The sequence below is a fragment of the Heterodontus francisci genome, chromosome 19 (assembly GCF_036365525.1).
Source record: "Heterodontus francisci isolate sHetFra1 chromosome 19, sHetFra1.hap1, whole genome shotgun sequence".
Lineage (NCBI taxonomy): Eukaryota > Metazoa > Chordata > Chondrichthyes > Heterodontiformes > Heterodontidae > Heterodontus > Heterodontus francisci.
Window position 1 is genome coordinate 73,412,225 of NC_090389.1, and position 18,698 is coordinate 73,430,922.

At 44.8% G+C, this 18,698-nt stretch overlaps 1 protein-coding gene across 5 annotated transcripts in view; it reads left to right on the top strand.

Moving 5' to 3' along the window:
* The window catches only part of LOC137380190 (interleukin-17 receptor C-like), a 69,054-nt gene that overhangs the window by 31,079 nt on the left and 19,277 nt on the right, over window positions 1-18,698 (top strand). For 3 of the 5 annotated variants that reach the window (XM_068051959.1, XM_068051964.1, XM_068051963.1), the window contains 9 exons: window positions 136-237; window positions 2,185-2,309; window positions 5,598-5,709; window positions 7,193-7,237; window positions 8,404-8,540; window positions 10,732-10,788; window positions 12,796-12,853; window positions 14,652-14,836; window positions 17,120-17,170. In XM_068051959.1, the coding sequence (XP_067908060.1) occupies window positions 136-237; window positions 2,185-2,309; window positions 5,598-5,709; window positions 7,193-7,237; window positions 8,404-8,540; window positions 10,732-10,788; window positions 12,796-12,853; window positions 14,652-14,836; window positions 17,120-17,170 (872 nt within the window). The remainder of the gene's footprint in view (window positions 1-135; window positions 238-2,184; window positions 2,310-5,597; window positions 5,710-7,192; window positions 7,238-8,403; window positions 8,541-10,731; window positions 10,789-12,795; window positions 12,854-14,651; window positions 14,837-17,119; window positions 17,171-18,698) is intronic. The other 2 variants (XM_068051961.1, XM_068051962.1) reach the window with 2 other exon arrangements.

Sequence of the window (18,698 nt, forward strand, 5' to 3'; positions counted from 1 at the left end):
TCAAAAGTACTTTTTTGGCAGTGAAGTGCTTTAAGATGTCCTGAAGACATGGTTAAGCACGACATGAAAGTACTTTAATTCTTTAAAAGAAGGTGAGGTAAGATGATAAATTGTAACTGTGCCTATTTTGACCAGTGGCAGAGAGTAAATGGAATCTGGGTGGAAGTGGAAGCATATCCCAAAGAAACATGGACTTTGACATAGATGAAAAAAGTGAGGATGAAGATTATAATGAAGGTAACAGTAAAAAATATCCATGAGCTATATCTACACAAGGGATAAACACAAATCTGTGACAAGAAGCCCAGACTTACTGGCTGAAATTTTTATGGCCCTTTGAGTTTGGGCTGAGTGAGAAGTTGACAAAATGGCGCAGGAAAGCATCAGGTGGCGTGCCTAACATCTTCCCACCACCATGCTATTTTGCCAGCGGCAGGAAAGGTGGCAAACGGAGCCCTATCGAGCCACTTAAGTGGCCAATTAAGGGTCCCGTCCTGCCTCTGCAGACATTTTGCCCATGTCGGAAGACCCCGTCGCCCCTGGGAAGATTGTCAGGTGGCCTCCCAGGAGGACTAGCAAAAAGCTTAGACAAAGAGGTGGGCTTTGAGGAGGATCGTCGCGCAGATGGGGGCTGGGCTGGTTGTAAGGCTGGAGGAGGTTACAGAAATAGGGAGGGGCAAAGCCATGAAGATATTTAAATCTGAGAATGAGGATTTTAAATTTCAGGTGCTGGGGAACCAGGAGCCAATTTAGATCAGCGGAAATAAGGGTGATAGTGCTGGATAGTGTATAGGCAGCAGGCTTTTGGATGCGTTGTTTGTGGAAGGTGAAAGCTTTATAATTGCATTAGCAGATTTCTTCTTTTGCATGGAAGAATTCAGTAAAAGTTTAAAGCATATTTGCAGCCAATGACAGACTTCCTGTCAGAGAAAGTGTTTCCAGATTTGGGTCCAAAATTGTGCACTGTCCAGGAATTGCAGTATCTACATGGACAGGTGGCAGAGTGGGTGCCAATTGGGTGCAGTTAGCACCCACTGGCAGTTTGTGGGAAAAGAACTAAACAACCAGGAAGCATTTTAAATAGGTATAAAATATACTGCAGGTAATCACAGGAAGTCTAAATTAACCTGGCCACTTTATCAGCATGACCTCAACCCAGCCCCTTGCCAGGCATCTTTTATATGGGCCTTATACCTTTTATGTTCATTCTACATTTTAAAATCAGAGCATTAATTTTGTTTTCCTTTTATTAATGAGGGGCAGGATTTTGCCCTTTGGGTCAGGACAGCGGTGTCAGAGTCAAGTGGGGTCATGACCCTGCACTGTGTGGGAAACATCACCTGGCAGTGATTTTCCCCGAATTGGTCAATTAGTGGCCAGAGGGCGGTCTCGCTGTCCAATTAAGGACGGCTGGCGGCATCTCGAAGCTGGAGGGCCAATGGGAGGAGCAGCAGCCTGCAGTTCAGGTAAGAGAGCGAGAGGGGGTACCTCCATTTTAAGGTACCCTCTCTGCACATTTTAAAAGCATTAAATCAAAAAATGGCCACAGCAGCTGGGCCGCCATTTTGGAGGGTGGTGGGCGGGAAGTGATGACCCCAAAGCCTGCCTGGAGCGTTGGCTCCCTGGTCTGCTGCCAGGAGGCACCCTCCACACAGCTGGCCTCGACCCCGATGTTTCGGGGAGTCTGCAGGCCGACTGGAAAATTCCAGTTGGCCTCTGACAATTGTCCTTAATAGGAGATTGAACTACCTCAGTTGGCTACCCACTGCTTGTGGCTGGGTAGCCCTTCTGACCCCCAACCCCCCTCCAGGAAAATGGTTGGGGAGTGGGGGGCCGGGGGAATGGTGCCAGCAAACTGGCATGCTGGCCGGTGGCATGAATATCCGAGCCCACTCTGTACTTGCCCCCTATATGGGGGCAAAAATCCTGCCCTCAGTCTCAGAAAAAGCCCATTTGTTTCATTTGCTTTTCTTCCTGCTTTCATATAAATGGGCCTCAAAGGGACAGGAAATTCATGAATAGAGTGTTTAGCAAATTTTATTCTTCCAATAAAAGCCCCTTCCACTCTGTCATCTATTTTCTATAGACCTTTTAGGGCTTTTAGACCTTGTGGTAACATTGAACAGGATGGCCAAGTTAACATGTACAGGTTTTCAGAAACAAAAATCCTTCTTTTCATTCCAGACTTTGGGTTGATATATATTTCTTCACATCAGCCTGAAGATGGGAGAAATGTGTGTGTACAGCTGAAGATTCAATTTCCTCACACTGGTCCTGGATACAACATATCATCAAGATCCAGATCAATGGTAAGTGTGAGAAGAGGAGCTGGAACTCCCAGAACCTTGATCATGTGTCAAAAAATATGATATTAGACCAAATATGAAAAAATAATACCCTTAGTCAACGTTAACTAATTCAATAGACAAACATCTATTTAGATGCAACATCTGTGCTTTTATCTCCTCCCTTCGCACCGTCCAGGACCCCAAATATTCGTTCCAGCTAAAGCAGAAATTTATTTGTACTTCTTTCAATTTAACATAGTGTATTTGCTGCTCACAAGGTGGTCTCCTCGACACTGGGGAGACCAAATGCAGATTGGGTGAATGTTTTGCAGAGTACCTCTATTCACCTGGAGCGTTTCTTGTTTTTATTTCAGATTTTCAGCATCCGCAGTATTTTGTTTTTAATTGACCTCTATTCAACTGGTTGCCTGTCATTTTAATTCTCCGCCCCACTCCACTCTGACCTCTCTGTCTTGACCTCATATACTGTTTCAGTGAAGCTCAATGTAAGTTCGAGGAACAGCATCTCATCTTTCCTTTAGGCACTTAACAGCCTTCTGTACTCAACATCGAGAAAAAATAAACATGCATTTATATAGCACCTTTCAGGACCACCAGATGACTCAAAGTACCTTACATCCAATGAAGTACTTTTTGAAGACTAGTCACTGTTGTAATGTAGGAAACACAGCAGCCAATTTGCACACAGCAAACTCCCACAGATTTGTAATAATGGCCAAATAATCTATTCTTTTTGTGAGGTTGATTGAGAAAGAAATATTGGCCAGGACACCAGGGATAACTCCCTTACTCGTCTTCAAAAATAGTGCTAGGGGATAATTTACATCCATTTAAGATGAAGACAAGGCCTCAGTTTAACATCTCAGACAAGAGACGGCACCTCTGACAGTGCAGCACTCCCTCAGCACTGCACTGGAGCGTCAGCCTTGATTTTTGTGATCAGGTCCTAGAGTGGGATTTGAACCCAGAACTGCGTAACTCAGAGGAAGAGTGCTACTAAATGAGCCACAGTCCATTTCAACAATTCCAGATCCCCCATTGTTTCAGACAGCAGCTGTTGTTATAAAGATTCTGCTTCTCCCATTTGCACCTCCTCTAGACCTATATTTTGTTTCTTTGCTTGTTCCATTACCATCTCCTTTTGTCTTGCACCATCATCTCTTTTGTCATTTAAACTCTTCTGCCTTTCACCCTATCACAGACCTCCCCTATTGTTCTTTTCCCCCTTTCCCACCTTTCCTTGCCTCTGTTCTTGCTTAACACCTGTTACATCTCTAACTCTTTCCTTTTCTGATGAAAGGTCATCGAGCTGAAACATTAAGTGGGGTTTAAAGTGGAGGTGGTGGCCCCGCTCACCAGCTGGAAAGTCAGAAATGAGCCTGCCTGTGTTGGCCCAGGAAGCCAACGACGCTATTTTGCGTGGCTTAGTCTATCAGTTGCCTTAGGTCGTGGCTTCCACCCCCATGAGGCAGGATGTCCGGCCTCCAAGAGTTGCGGGCCAATCAGAGGACCAGCAGTACTTCAGTCCCAGCAGTGCCACTGGGAGCGGTGACCACTGCTGGATTTGCACCCGGCCCCGGACCCAGTCAGTGATGGAGACCTGGAGCTCAGGTAAGTGGGGCGGTCTCGCCAAGGCCAATCAGGCAAGCCCCAACAAGTGGGGTGGGGGGGGGGGTGGGTGGTGGTAGTCCCTTTCCACTGGCGGGGGGCTCTCCATGGGCCACAGGGTACACGGACAGGAGGGCCCCCACCCTACCCCAAGCCCACAGTCAGGCCACCAGTATACACTTGGAGGCCTCACCACATAATGTGGGCACTCCCCACTCTGCTGGTGACTCCAGGTACAGCACCTGCCAATGGCTATGCCTGTGGTTTTAGATCTGATTGAACCCTAATAGTTCAGCCCTTTCAGCTAAAGGTGGAATCATGGGCACCGAGCTTTACTGGGATGGGATTTAGCAGTGTTGGGAATTCCGGAAGTACAGGTTTCCCTGAACGTCACAGAATTTTAACTCCCAAGCATGTTTGAATTTTATTTTCCAGGTTCCCTGCCCAACAGCCAGCCTGATTTACAGGCTCAGCTGCTTGTCAGATGCAGGTGGCTGTGGCTGGGAGCAGGTAGGTTTAGTGGTGGGGGGTGGGGGGCAGGTGAGAGATTGCTGGAGAGGGATGGAGGGGTCAGGGGAGGAGATCATGGAGATGAGGGGCAGAAAAGTCATGGGAGTTTACAGGGTTAGTTCGTTCGGCTTGGAGGAAGTCCTCCTGGCCCACAAGCAGAGCTGTAAAGGCTCTTATCTAATAGATCTGGCCCTTCTCGCCTCCAGTGACTGACAGGTTTCCCAAGGCCTGGGAAACCCAACCCACAGCAGTTAAAAAAGGAAACATTGTTAAAATGGAGGCAGACAGCTCCCATAAAAGATTTCAGTGACCGCTCCTGAGAGCGGATTGGTCACTCACCCTGTGTCCGGCCTCCATTAAAACCAGAAGTGGGCAGATTGGAGGCAGATTGGGTTCAGATCTGAAATTTTTAACATTTTAACTTCCTGCCCACTTGGAGATGTTATAATTACCCCGATGGTGACAGAAGGGACCTTAAAAGGGGAACATAAATCTATAAAACTGAAATAGCTTTCTTAAAAAAAAAAGCTTTGCTTCTAAACTGAAAGAAACCATTTTGAAGGGAGATTGTCCTTGGTTGTCCTCACTCCAAATTAAAAGGCATCAGGGAATAGTCAACATTACTCATTTGGCTTCCAAATTCAAGTGGAGATGGGTGGGGGTGGGGGGGGGAGAAAATCTAATTTATTCTCTGCAATGTGAAAGGGGCCCATGGAGGAGGAGAGAGACCCTGCCTCTGTCATAAATAAGGCCACAAAGGAAATGTGCCTCACTTACATGTGTGTATACAAATTAGGAGCAGGAGTAGGCCACTCGGCCCTCGAGCCTGCACTGCCATTCAATAGGATCATGGCTGATCTGTCTGTAACCTTGAGTCCACATTCCCGCCTACCTGATGATAACCTTTCACCCGCTTGCTGAGCAAGAATCTACCTCCCTCTGCCTTAAAGATATTCAAAGACTCTGCTTCCACAGCCTTTTGCGGAAGAGAGTTACAAAGACTCACGACCCTCTGAGAGAGTGTCTGCTACGTTGCCTGTTGGTTAAAGAAAGCTGAGTAATGTTATACAACATCTTCCATGACAGTTAGGTAAAAGCAGCATTGCAGCTGCTGTGGCCCACAGAGAAAAGGAGATGAATTCAAGCATTGCTCTTTATTTTTCTTATTAGGGAAACGTGGAGTTGAGTTGCTTTCCAGCATCCATGAGCAGTGAGGTTCTCATAAAAGCTTTCACAAAACCTGAAAACCAGAAGGATTTGCAGCGTACACATAAAGTAGAAGGTGGGTAAGGCAACAGAAGGCAGTGTTGATCCTCAAATTATTGCACCTTCCAAAGCTCCAGGGCACTGTATTGAGGCAGTGGAGTCGATTTTGAAGTGACAGCTTTCATTGGGAGGGAGGTGGGTGGAGTGACTCTGCTGCCCACTTGATGGAAGCAGTTGTACAAACCATTTTCATGGCCAGTCCTAACTTGAAGTCTGTCAGTGAGCAGCTGATGCCATCAGAATAGCACACTGATCAGGGAGGCCAGCAAATCTGGTGGCTCCGACTTGGGAATTGCAAGAAAGTACTGTGGAGCGGGGGTGGTGGGAATTTTGTATGGCCAGGAGAAGGATTAATGTCCCTCATACCCCACAAAAATGACTTAAAAGCCTTTTTTCCTCACCGTTATCTTTTGGACGTCCAGCAGTGTTCCCTTTAAGGAGTGCTGGTTATCCATTTTATGCTAAAAGCCAGTGTGCGGTATGTTGTGCAGTGCATGGTCTGCCCATTAATCCTTCAAAATAGCATTGCAGTGCTATGAAGCCAGAGGATCTTCATTTACGTGGACTACTGAGGCCCCCGTCTGCTTCTGACAGAAACCTGGGCCAAGCATTTCAAGGCCCCACAAAAAAGGAGCGATAAATCTATCACATCTAATTGTGAGTGTAAATTAATTCCAGTGCTTTCAATAACTCAGAGAACACTTCTCCTGAAGTAAGCAGCTTCTCAGACTTTCTAATGATCCAGGAGGCTTTTAAATAGTGACTGGAACCTCCAAAGTCCCATGATTAAGAGCCTACCAGCAAGCTCCCTATGTGCAGACCTAGAAACCAGTTGCTCCAGCTGCATAAGCATCTTTAACGAGCTTTAAGTATTGGGAGTTTCTCAAGTCTGTTGACGAGACACACTTTAGGAAGGCTTTAGAGAAGGTGTAGAAAAGATTTACAAGAATGGTTCCAGGAATGAAGGACTTCAGTTACAGGGATAGATGGGAGAAGCTAGGGCTGTCCTCCTTAGAGAAGAGAAGGTTGAGAGGAGATTTGATCGAGGTGTTCAAAATCATGAGGGGTCTAGACAGAGCAGATCAAGAGAAACTGTTCCCATTGGTGGAATGATCGAGAACCAGAGGACACCGATATAAGGTGAATGGCAAAAGAACCAGTGGTGATGACATGAGGGAAAACATTTTTATGGAGCGAGTGGTTAGGATCCGGAATGCACTGCCTGAGAGTGTGGTGGAGGCAGAGCCAATCCTGCTTACAAAAGAGAACTGGATAAGCACCTGAAGAAATAAAAATGCAGGGCTAGGAGAAAGGGCAGGGCAGTGGGACCAGCTGAGTTGCTCTTACAGAGAGCAGGCACTAAGTCCATGAATTCTATAAGAGTCTCTGGCTAAACCTTAATGGTACTTGGAGATGGTTATTTCTGTGTTGCTTCACTATTGCACAAAATAAATCCATTGGTATAGAATTCCTCATGGGTCTGTTGTGTTTCATTGCAGATTGTACATTGAAGGATTTTCTGGAGAACATTAAATGGTGCAAGGGTGAGGAAACACAGAGTTTGACATAAAATATATATAACGTATATAATTTCATAATCATATATAGTTTTTTGTATCAATGATATAGAAGTGGCGAAGGAAATTAGTAAATTGAAAATGGGGAGAGAACTGAAATCTGTAAATGATCAAAAATTATTTCCAAAGCTAGAATGCAACAAACACCAAAACAATTAATAATGAAACCCATAAAAATTCTGCAGAATGATGATTAACTCATTATCATACAGAACTCTTTCTGGTAACTGCACAGTGTTTTGTAACAACAACAACTTCCATTTATATAGCGCCTTTAGCACAGGAACATTATCAGACAAAATTTGATACGGAGCCACATAAGGAGATATTAGGAGAAGTGACCAAAAGCTTGCTCAAAGAGGTAGGTTTTAAGGAGTGTGTTAAAGAAGAGAGAGAGGTAGAGAGACAGAGAGCTTTAGGGAGGGAATTCCAGAGTTTAGGGCCAAGCAGCTGAAGGCACGTTTACCAATGGTGAGAGTAAGGGAAATCAGGGAAGCACAAGTTGCCAGAATTGGAGGAGGTTAGAGAGATGGGGAGAAGGAACGTGCAATTCAATGTCCCAGGTCAAACAAACTCAACGAATGATGACTGTGAGATTTAGCCACTGCACTTATGAAGTTTTAGTCACTCAGCCATCACTTTGGGAGTTCGAAAAGGTTCACATGAAGATCTTTCATATCTGCAATCTTGTATAAAAATAGAACTAAAAGAACAGTCGCTGTTATTGTAAAGAATAGTTAGGAGCTCTTCCGGCTCATTGTTCCAGAATAGATTCTTGCTTAAAATGACCTGAAATGATGGTATGGCAGAACAGGGCATTGAAACTCCAATTGTTGATGCAATATAACTGAGGGACATGAGTTTGCACCTAAAACACAGGTGCCAGGTTCAGCTTTCCCACTGTGTAAAGGAAACAAATTCAAGGGCTAATCTCATCCACTTTCTAGAGATTGGCTCAAAGGCATTGCAAGTAGAGGTTTGGGAACATGTACTTTCACCAACTCCCTTCTCTGTGGACACTATTATATAAACTAATAATCTTAATGCTTCTTAGTTTCAAGATGTAGTATATTTTTTAAATGTTTTGGCTCACAGGAGATTCCTCCGATCGAACTCTATTTCTTGTATTGCAGTTCAAAGTCTAAACATCACATTGGACAACAAGATACAAATGGCTATTATTAATGTACCTCAGGATTACTACACAATGTTCAGGTATAATGTGGCACCAGAGTTTGAGAGCAAAAACCCACTGGATATTGACAAATTGGTAAGTAGCTTGAGATATTCTGTTATTAATGTGGGTGTGTAAATCTGTAATATCTGTAAACACCTCAAAGTACAAAACTTTTCCTTAAATTTCAAGCCACCCTCATATGGAATCGGAAGACTGCCCTATAATTCTGCACATGGTGATTACCACTTATTTGCTGTTGTAGAGTGGCACTAAATGGAAGCTCAAGCTGAGATTTGATGCTGGTGATGGGGGTCTTGGTCATCCGGAAAAGGCGATGCCGAGAACCCCGCGTCACCTCTTCTGAGGGAGGCCCGCCGAATCTAGTGCCAATTTGGCACTTAACTGGACAACGGCAGGCCATCCGCGGAATCAAGGACCCCAGCGACGGAAGTCCCGCCCTCGATGAGCTGCCAGCCAATCAGAGGATGGCAGATCTTCCACTGAGCAGCGCCACCGCGGAGGCAGTGGCTGCTGCCAGAGAAGCACCTACCCGAGGCCCAGGAGCGGCGCTGCACCCAGTCCACAGGTAGGTCAGGGCAGGAGGGGTCTCGTGGGGTGGGGGTCGCATGGGAGGGGGGTTGTTGGCAAGGGCAGGGGCTGGTTATTAGCAGGCTCCCCTTCCCAATGCCAGATCCCTTGTTCAAACTCTGTGCCTTTTAACGAGGGACCCCCACTCCACCCAGCCACCCCCCAATCCCCCCACCCCCCCGGAGGCGGGAAGCAGCCCGCATGGTTTGTCATGCCATGCTTCCCATGTGGTGACAGGGCCACCTGCTTCACGGATAATAGCGACAGTGTCGGATGAGGCCCTTAATTGGGCATTAATTGCCCAATTAAGGGCCTTAATTGGTGGCGTTGTGGGAAGGCTGTTTACAGGCCTTCCCGCCACAGACCTTAATTTAGACAGTGGCGGGATGGTGGCAGGGTCCCTCACGCCCCCATCCCACCCTATTTTATGCTCTCCCATCCTCCAAACCCGCTGCGGAGGAGAGCGTAATGTATCCCCACCCTGATTGAGGAAAAAAAAGAGAAAGGGAGAAAAATGATATAAACTTTACAGATTTGAGGAACAGGCACAGCCATGAGTAGTGTGGTCTCAGCGACAGTTTGTTCTGGAACAGATGCCAGTATTGCTACTAACTGACTTCATTCAAAGTGTATCTCCTGCCGGCCAGTCAGTCCTTCTTCCCCTCCCAAACATAACTGAGTTTGTGACTGCCATTACAGCCATCTAGCAATCCCTGGATCCATCAGATTGTTTTTTCTTTCCAGTATCCCCTTAAAAAAATGGGAAACACTTCATTCTTCCCACTTTGCTTGTCGGAGCCACAGGGTTGCCTCGATTGCTAACTGCCAGTGTTGAAATTTAGGCTGGATCCTGGAATGCACTGCCTGACAGTGTGATAAAGGCAGTTTCAATCAAGGCTTTCAAAAGGGAACTGGTGATTATCTGAAGAGAAAAAATTTGCAGGGCTACGGGGAAAAGGCAGGGGAGTGAGACTCGGTGAGTTGCTCTTGCAGAGAGCTGGTATGGACATGATGGGCCAAATGGCCTCCCTCTGTGCTGTTACCATTCTGTGATTCTATTCTATGATTTCATTTCCCAGTTACTCATTCCAGAAAGCCTAGGGTGGAATTAAAGGCCTGATTGACAGTCCGATTTGCCAGCTTTCATTGGGTAATTTTGTTTCTTTCTTGGAGCAACCCAAGGCTTCAACTTGACAGCTTCAAAATCCAAAGTGTCCCAGACATCCTAATCCTGCGATCTGCCAGCTTTGTAATGCAAATGTCCAAAGTTCGAATCGGAGGTCTACTAGATACTCAAACCTGGCAATTTACTTGGTCAGGTCATGGTTGTTAGTTAACTGGATGGAGTACCTTATGGCAAAAGAATTTTACACCTTTGGCAAGTAGATTTGACTGAAGAGCAGTTTGGAGTCGTAAAGTTGTAACCATGTTATTGGCAATCACACAAAACAGTTGATAGTGAATCGGCTGCCCATTTTACACCACCTGATTTTTTTCCCCAGTTACTGCAATGGAAAAGATGTGAGGTGTGGGTGTAAAACAGACAGCCAATGTGCTATCAGCCATTTTGCACTTCGAAACAAGACCAATTTCACCCCAATTAAGTTTGTCAGCTTGTTAGTTATGCTTCAACAACAGTGAAAGAAGACTCTTTATAAATGTATGGAGTAATAGTTCTTTATTATTGTTTATCTAGAAAGTGACTGAGGTGCATCGTAACTTCTCAGACATCGTCCCTTGTTTGTGCTTGCAGGTGCGTGTCTATCATAAGGCTCTATCTAAAATGTTATGATAAGCATTAGTGAAGACCTCAGTAACTGATTACCATCCACAACATCTGTTTGTTCCATGACTGGGCCGTTACCCTGTAGCCTTGGAGATCTTAAGAGACTTTCATCTCAGTGAAGCTTTAAATAAATCGTCCTTGAAGACTAGTAGAACCCCTTGTGGCAGACTATGTCAATTAATGAGTGATTGTGAGTTCACATGGCACGAGAGAGTTGGCAAGAATGTCCTTTGCATAAGTGAGTTTCCCTAACAGCCAAGTAATGATCGAGCCTTCACTCGCCTTTTTCCTTTATCAGTGTTATAGGATTTGATTGGCAACAATGCCTTGACTTACCATGGGCATCCTTTTGAGGTCTTTGTATCTCTTCCTGTTCTTTGCAACAGTTCCTGGCGTGGTAGAGGTTGCAATGACTGCTTCTGCAACCTTCCTCCAAACGGTTTGAACCATCTTCTTATAGGACTTCTGCTTTCAGTGCCCAACCAGCCACTAAGTTTAACCAGCTACATCTCCACAGATTCATCTGAGAATCTGGGAGCCCTGCCTGCTGTGAACTCCCATCGAGACTGCTGCTCCTTCAGACATTCTTGCAACTCGGTTACATTCCCCTTTAATGAACTGTGTCCTTTAAAGGCAGCAGCAGCCTTTCTCCCTGCCATGGTAACCCAGCGAGGAGTGTTGCCCTTTATAACTAAAGAGAACCCGGGAAATAAATTTCAGCAGGTTAGTAGCAGTGTCACGTGTAGGGGTGGAAGTTCCATGTTACTGCTAATCCGTCAATGAGAGGAGAATTCAATTCCATGACTCACAGTGAGGTCACAATTGAGTTTATAACACAGGGAAAAAATTAGATCATTAGCCAGTGATATTTTTGTAAAAAATGTATTTGTGTAAATTGTGTTTACATTGATTGATACCACTGATCAATAACAGTTATTCACAAAAACTTGTGTGTTATTGTGAGACTGGTATTTTCACAACGTATGTGTGATTCCACGCACAAATGGACATGAATACTCTCATTGTTATGTCAGTTTTTTTTAAGAGAAGAGTAACAAGAGAGAATCTAACCATCTCCCCTTGACATTCAACTACATTACCATCGCTGAATCCCCCACTATCAACATTGTTGACCAGAAACTTAACTGGACAGCCTTATAAATACTGTAGCTACAAGAGCAGGTCAGAGGCTGGGAATTATGTAGCGACTAACTCACCTCCTGATTCCCCAACACCTGTCCACCATCTACAAGGCAGAAGTCAGGAATATGATGGAATACTCTCCTCGCCTAGACGAGTGCAGCTCCAATAACACGCAAGAAGCTCGACACCATCCAGGACAAAGCAGCCTGCTTGATCGGCACCCCATCCACCACCGGTGCACAATGGCTGCAGTGTGTACCGTCTACAAGATGCACTGCAGCAACTCGCCAAGCCTCCTTTGCCAGTTCCTTTCAAACCCGCAATCTCTACCACAAAGAAGGACAAGGGCAGCAGACGCATGAGAACACCATAGTAAATTCTCCTCCAAGTCACACACCATCCTGACTTGGAACTATATTGTTGTTCCTTCACTGTCACTGGGCCAAAATCCTGGAACTTCCTTCCTAACAGCACAATGGGTGTACCTACACCAGATGGACTGCAGTGGTTCAAGAAGGCAGCTCACTAGCATCTTCTTAAGGGCAATGAGAGATGGCCAATAAATGCTGGTCCTGCCAGTGATACCCACATTCCATGACCGAATTTAAAAAAGAGATGTTTGCCAGCTGGCTGTGTACTTTCTTTGTAAGATTGATTGAGTTAAATGTTGTCATTGTAGTTTTATTTTATTTATTTGAGTGGGAGGAAATTATTATATCCCAATGGATTGAAATCCCATATCTTGCTTAAAGTGGTCTTTATAAGGCTATTTGTAAGTAACAGCTATGGTTCCGTCCTCACTTTGCCTGCATGTTCTTCTGGTTTAAATAGGTGTGGTCTGCAACAATAGAAGATGCCAGAAGACGTGAGGAGTGTCCCTTTTCTAAGGGTGAGTTTGAGTGCTTCTGTCTTTTATGTCGTCAGCTGTTTACATCATTGTATATTTATTGTAAAGATCTATTTTATTTTTTCAACATCTTTGCTCCCATTGCAATTTACGTATCTATTACTTCACGTAAAAAGAAGGGGTATTTGTAACTTTTCTGATGCTCAAAAGGATTCATTACAATAACCGCTCCCAATTCACCCAGCTGTGTTTCACTGTGAGCAACACAGACTGGGAACAGTTGTAACATCCCAATCACATGGACTATCTGGGGATCAGATTCATTGGTGGAGGCACAAGACGGGCGGTAGTGGATTTGCTGCCTTTTATGCACCCTGTCCAATTTTCCTTTCCATCAGTGATACAATAATTCATCTGTAAGTGTGTGTATGTAATTTAAGGCTAATAACTCACTGGTTCCCTGTATCACAAGATAGCAGCCAAGCACATTCAGAAAGGGAGTGTGTGACAACTGTCAATAAACTATCAAAGTGACTCCTGACAACGCAGCCCAGCGCAGACGTCATCAAAGCATTCCCAGCTTCGCACATGCGTAGAACGGACCCTTGCTGTCAGTATGGTGCTGCGCATGCGCAGCCAACATCAGCCCTCGCCTTGCCAGGACTAATTCGCTCATGCGCATGGAAACGTCATCGTGTACTGCAAAGTCTGCTCGCTGCTCACTCCCTGCCTCGCCACCTTCCCCCCCTTGTTCGCTCGCTCCCCTCTTCACCCCCCCACCTATCTGTTGGCCTCTCGCTCCTGGCCTTGCCACTTCTCCCATCTCGGTCGCTCGCTCCCCTCTTTACTCCCCACCTGCCTGTGGGCCACTCACTCCCGACCTCGCCACTTCTACCCCCTCGGTCACTCATTCCTTTCTTCGCCCCCCCCAACCTACCTGTGGACCACTTGCTCCTGGCCTCGCCACTTCCTCCCCTCTGCTCTGCCTCTGCTTCCCCGCTCCCTTCCGCGATTGCCGCCTTTCTTGCCCACATAGGTGAAGCGGGGGAGCGAGAGAGTGACATGATAGACTGGGGAGGGCAGGCAGACTACAAGCGGGGAGCAGAAGTGGAAGAGAGTGGGGAGCAGAGGCAGAGCAGAGGGGATGAAGCGGCAAGGCCGGGAACGGGTGGCGCATAGGTGGGGGGTGTGAAGCGGGGAGCAAGTGGCCAAAGGGGGAGAAGTGGCGAGGCATGGAGCAAGCGGCAAGAAGACGGGTGCAGGACGGAGCGGCCTACAGAAGCACAATGGCAGGAGGGAGCAGGGTACTGTTGGGAGTGGGATGGAGGCGGCGATTGCAGCCACTGTGGGCATTTGGGTTTTGTTTGTTTTTGTTTTTGTGCTAAATTGAGCAGCGCCACCTTTACTACTGGCAGCTGCCAAAAACGTGGCAGACAGTGATGTTTCAATGCATGAGGCTGCATTTGCGCATGTGCAAGTGCTGCGCCGCCTAGTGGTTGCGTTGTCAACAAACAGCCATAAACTATTCAGTGTTCACTACACACTGGTTCAAGGAAAACCGTGACTTCATCTCTACACATCAGCCAGTCCCCTTGTCAGTTCTGGGTTTCAGTTCCACTTCTGAAACAATGGTGCCTAACCTACTGCACCATCCAGTCTCATTAATGAGGTTTATATATTTTTACTTGGTACAAGCTCTGCCTGTCAACATTTTTAAAGGTCTTGTCCATGTCCAAAAGGGTTAGTCCAGTTTACATTTGTATCATGTGCCCTTTAAACAAACTTTCAGACGGATGCAAAGTTGATTTTGATTTATGATAACCTTGTTAATTTCTTTTAGCTGAAGAATTTCGAGAAAACATTTGGAAGCTGAGCAGCCTGGCAGTGGAATATAAGGGGAAAGCACTTCAATGGACGTTTTCATCACCATGCAACATGTTGGGGGAGATCTCACTATGTTCAAAGTCAGAGAATGGTGCATTATGTTTCGACATCCCGCACTCCAGGCAGAAGATTCAAGTTAATGTAAGTCTTTTCTTGGGTTATTAACATAGCTCTAAGAGCAACATACATGTGTCTTTACAATTTAAATTGGAACTTACAGCCAACCTGATATATCATGGAATGTTAGTATGTGGGATCGTGATAATGATTTTCCATAGGGGAAGTTCCTGATCTGAGTGAAATGAAAAATTGGAAGGTGAATATGGCACTCGTACATCATTGAAAGGCTCTGATGAAAAGTTCCACCCAAAATGTCAAACCAGTTTTCCTTTAACCTGCTGTGTACTTCCAGTATTTTCACTTTATTTCCAATTTTCGTTCTTCATAATTTTGCATTTTATCATACTCATGTACTACTACTTTGGACATTTCTCCTGTCACGATTTTCTTCTCTTCCTTTCTCTCTTGTTGGGAACCTCATCTGAGGAGTCTTTATTCAGCCTTGACTGTGACTGTCAACACAGGGGCATCGTAGATGAGATTTTTAAAAATTCAAACTCAGATGGCAAGGATAGGATTTATTGTCTGTCGCTAGTTGCCCTGAGAAGATACTGGCGGTCTTTCTGTTTTGTCACACATTCTCTTCCTTAACAAGCAACTGAACAGCTTGCTTTATCACTTTCATGGACAGTTAAGAGTCATTTCTCAACTAATTCCATCTTTGCTGCTTCTGGAGAATCCTCGGCATCAGGTGGCAGGCCCGTATCTCCAATGCAGAAGCCCTCGAGGCAGCCAACATCCCCAGCATATACACCCTACTGAGCCAGCAGCGCTTGGGATGGCTTGGCCATGTGAGCCACATGGAAGATGGCAGGATCCCCTAGGACGCTTTGTACAGCAAGCTCGTCACAGGTATCAGACCCACCGGCCAGCCATGTCTCTGTTTTAAAGACATCTGCAGATGTGACATGAAGTCCTGTGACATTGACCACAAGTCGTGGGAGTCAGTTGCCAGTGATCGTCAGAGCTGGTGGACAGCCATAAAGGCGGGGCTAAAGAGTAGCGAGTTGAAGAGACTTAGCAATTGGCAGAAAAAAAGACAGAAGTGCAAGGAGAGAGCCAACTGTGTAACAGCCCCGACAAACAATTTTATCTGCAGCGCCTGTGAAAGAGTCTGTCACTCTAGAATTGGCCTTTATAGCCGCTCCAGGTGCTGTTCCACAAACTACTGACCACCTCTAGGCGCTTACCCATTGTCTCTCGAGACAAGGAGGCCAAAGAAGAAAAAGAGTCAATAGCATTGGTGTGGCCAGATTAGATAAGGATGGCATGTTTCCTTCCTTTAAGAATATTTGTAAACCAGTTGGGTTTTTATGAGAATCCAATAGCTTTGATGTCATTTTTTTTTCACTGATACCAGCTTTTTATTTTAAACAGAATTCAAATTCTCCAAGTGTCATTGTGGTATTTGACCTCAGGTTCTCTGGATTATTAGTTCAGACCTTGGGATTACTAGTCTAGTAACGTAACCAGTGTGCTACTGTGCCCTGTTGCTACCTGACATCCGTACTTGCAAATTTCCAGTCTGGGATCTGCTCTATGCAGCTCCCTTATCCACTGACTTAGCCTGACAAGCATTAGTGGAGCTTGTTAGTCCTTTAAGAGTTTTATGATGCTGCTCTTTCAACTTGGACTCAGAAGATTTGTGGATTGATTAGCAGAAAAGTAAGGGAGCAGAGGCACTGCAGTCCCAATTCACAAGAATTTTATTTCTCATCAGGATCGTACAACTACCATGGGCACTCTGTACTGGGAAGGCTCTATGATTATTGGGGACTGGCATCTATGTTACAATCAAAATCAAATATATAGAAAAATAATATATTTTAAAATGATATATTTGGTTGTGACAGCCGTAAAATTTTGTAATGTCACATTGCTTCCACTGCAAGTACCATAGAAGCAACACAATCACTGATTATATATTTTCTGGTTAATTCTTTTACCTTCTTGTGGAGAGGCAATGAACTGATGGGTGTGAGAAATGGCTGGAATCAAAGCATAGTAAAGTCAGAATTGAGGGAATGCTACAGTGAAGGGGATTACAGAGAGGATCTGTTGTTTATCAGTATTGATATCTCTATAGGTATTGATACTGGTATCTGTGACGGTGCCGATTGGTAATCGGTGGTGCTGTCATAATCAATGATAATATTGGTACTGGTCAGAATATCTATTGCTGAAACAAGTAAAAATAATTTTACTCAAATCTTAGCTTGAACAAAAATCATTGGATCTTTAAATATTGGTGTCTGTCAAACGGGTGACATTATTCTCAATCTATCCATTTTTCCTTCCAACCAGAAACTGAGTGAATTCAGAAGTGTGGATCCGCACCCCTCCCTCTGCATAAAGGTAAAGTATCTACTGACATTACAGTATCTAATAAAGGAATAAAAAATAGATACAGATACATTTCAAACTGTGTATTGGCATCGGTAGAGATAGAGTTGATGTGCTCAGTAGACATAGTTGTGAGGCCATGGGAAAGTTTCAAAGCAACAAGCTGCAAGACACACATCAGTAATCTGCCAGCATGTACATGCTTCACTAATTCATGGCTAATATGATGGGAGTCTCACCATCAGCCCCATTTGAAGAGAATCTACCATCAGATGTTTGAATATCAAGTGTGGATGCACATTGAGAGAACCATACAGCAGGAGTTACCAAGCTATAACTCTTCCTTGCTTCCAGGTCCCATGCAACATTGAGCACACGTGCCTTACTTTGTAAGTCATCTGAAGAACATAACAAAATATATCAAACTGCATCTTAGGTTCTTGTATCTACTGATTTTTAAAAGGAGTATCAAATATCGGTTATTAATTAAAGGAAAATCATTTAGCATCTATAACATTTTCGTCTCTAGTTGTCATTAGTTTTATTTCCTTTCCTGAATATATCTTGATTCCTTTCTGAGTTTGGTTCTATGGGTGCAGAACACGTCTACTAGCTTACCAAGTGACAGCATGCTATTTTATCTCGAGGATCATCACAGAGGGAGCCAATTGCGTTCCTATCCAATGCCCATATATGTGTACTCCCACAGGGAGTGAGAACCCTGATCATTCTTTCCTTCCCTGACACAACAAGATGAATTGTAGTCTATTTACAATTTAATTTAAAGTAATTTTTTTGGCTTTACCTTTTCTATATTATTTACAATCTTGTACACCTCCAAAAAAATCAACTCGTATATAGAGTTATAGAGTCATTATGGCATAGGAGGAGGCCCTTCGGTCCATTGAGTCCATGCCGCCTCTCTGTGGAGCAATCCAGTCAGTCCCACTATCCCGTAGCCCGGCAAGTTTATTTGCTTCAAGTGTCCATCCTATTTCCTTTTGAAATCCTTGATTGACTTTGCTTCCACCACCCTCATGGACAGTGAGTTCCAGGTCATTACCACCCGCTGCGTAAAAAATTTCTTTCTCACATTCCCTTGCACCTCTTTCCCAAAACCTTCAATTTGTGTCCCCTACTCCTTGTACCATCAGTTAATGAAAACCGTTTTTCCTTGTCTAACTTATCCAAGTCTGTCATAATCTTGTACACCTCTATCAAATCTCCCCTCAATCTCCTTTGCTCCAGGGAGAACAACCCCAGCTTTTCCAACCATCATTTCTGAGACCTCAAAGACTAAGGGTCATCCATAAAGCTGTTCTTTATACTGCCTGCGGATCTGGAATGTCTCCCTTGTTCAGAGTTCAGAGATACAGCACTGAAACGGGCCCTTCGGCCCACCGAGTCTGTGCCGACCATCAACCACCCATATATACTAATCCTACACTAATCCCATAGTCCTACCACATCCCCACCTGTCTCTATATTTCCCTACCACCTACCTATACTAGGGGCAATTTATAATGGCCAATTTACCTAT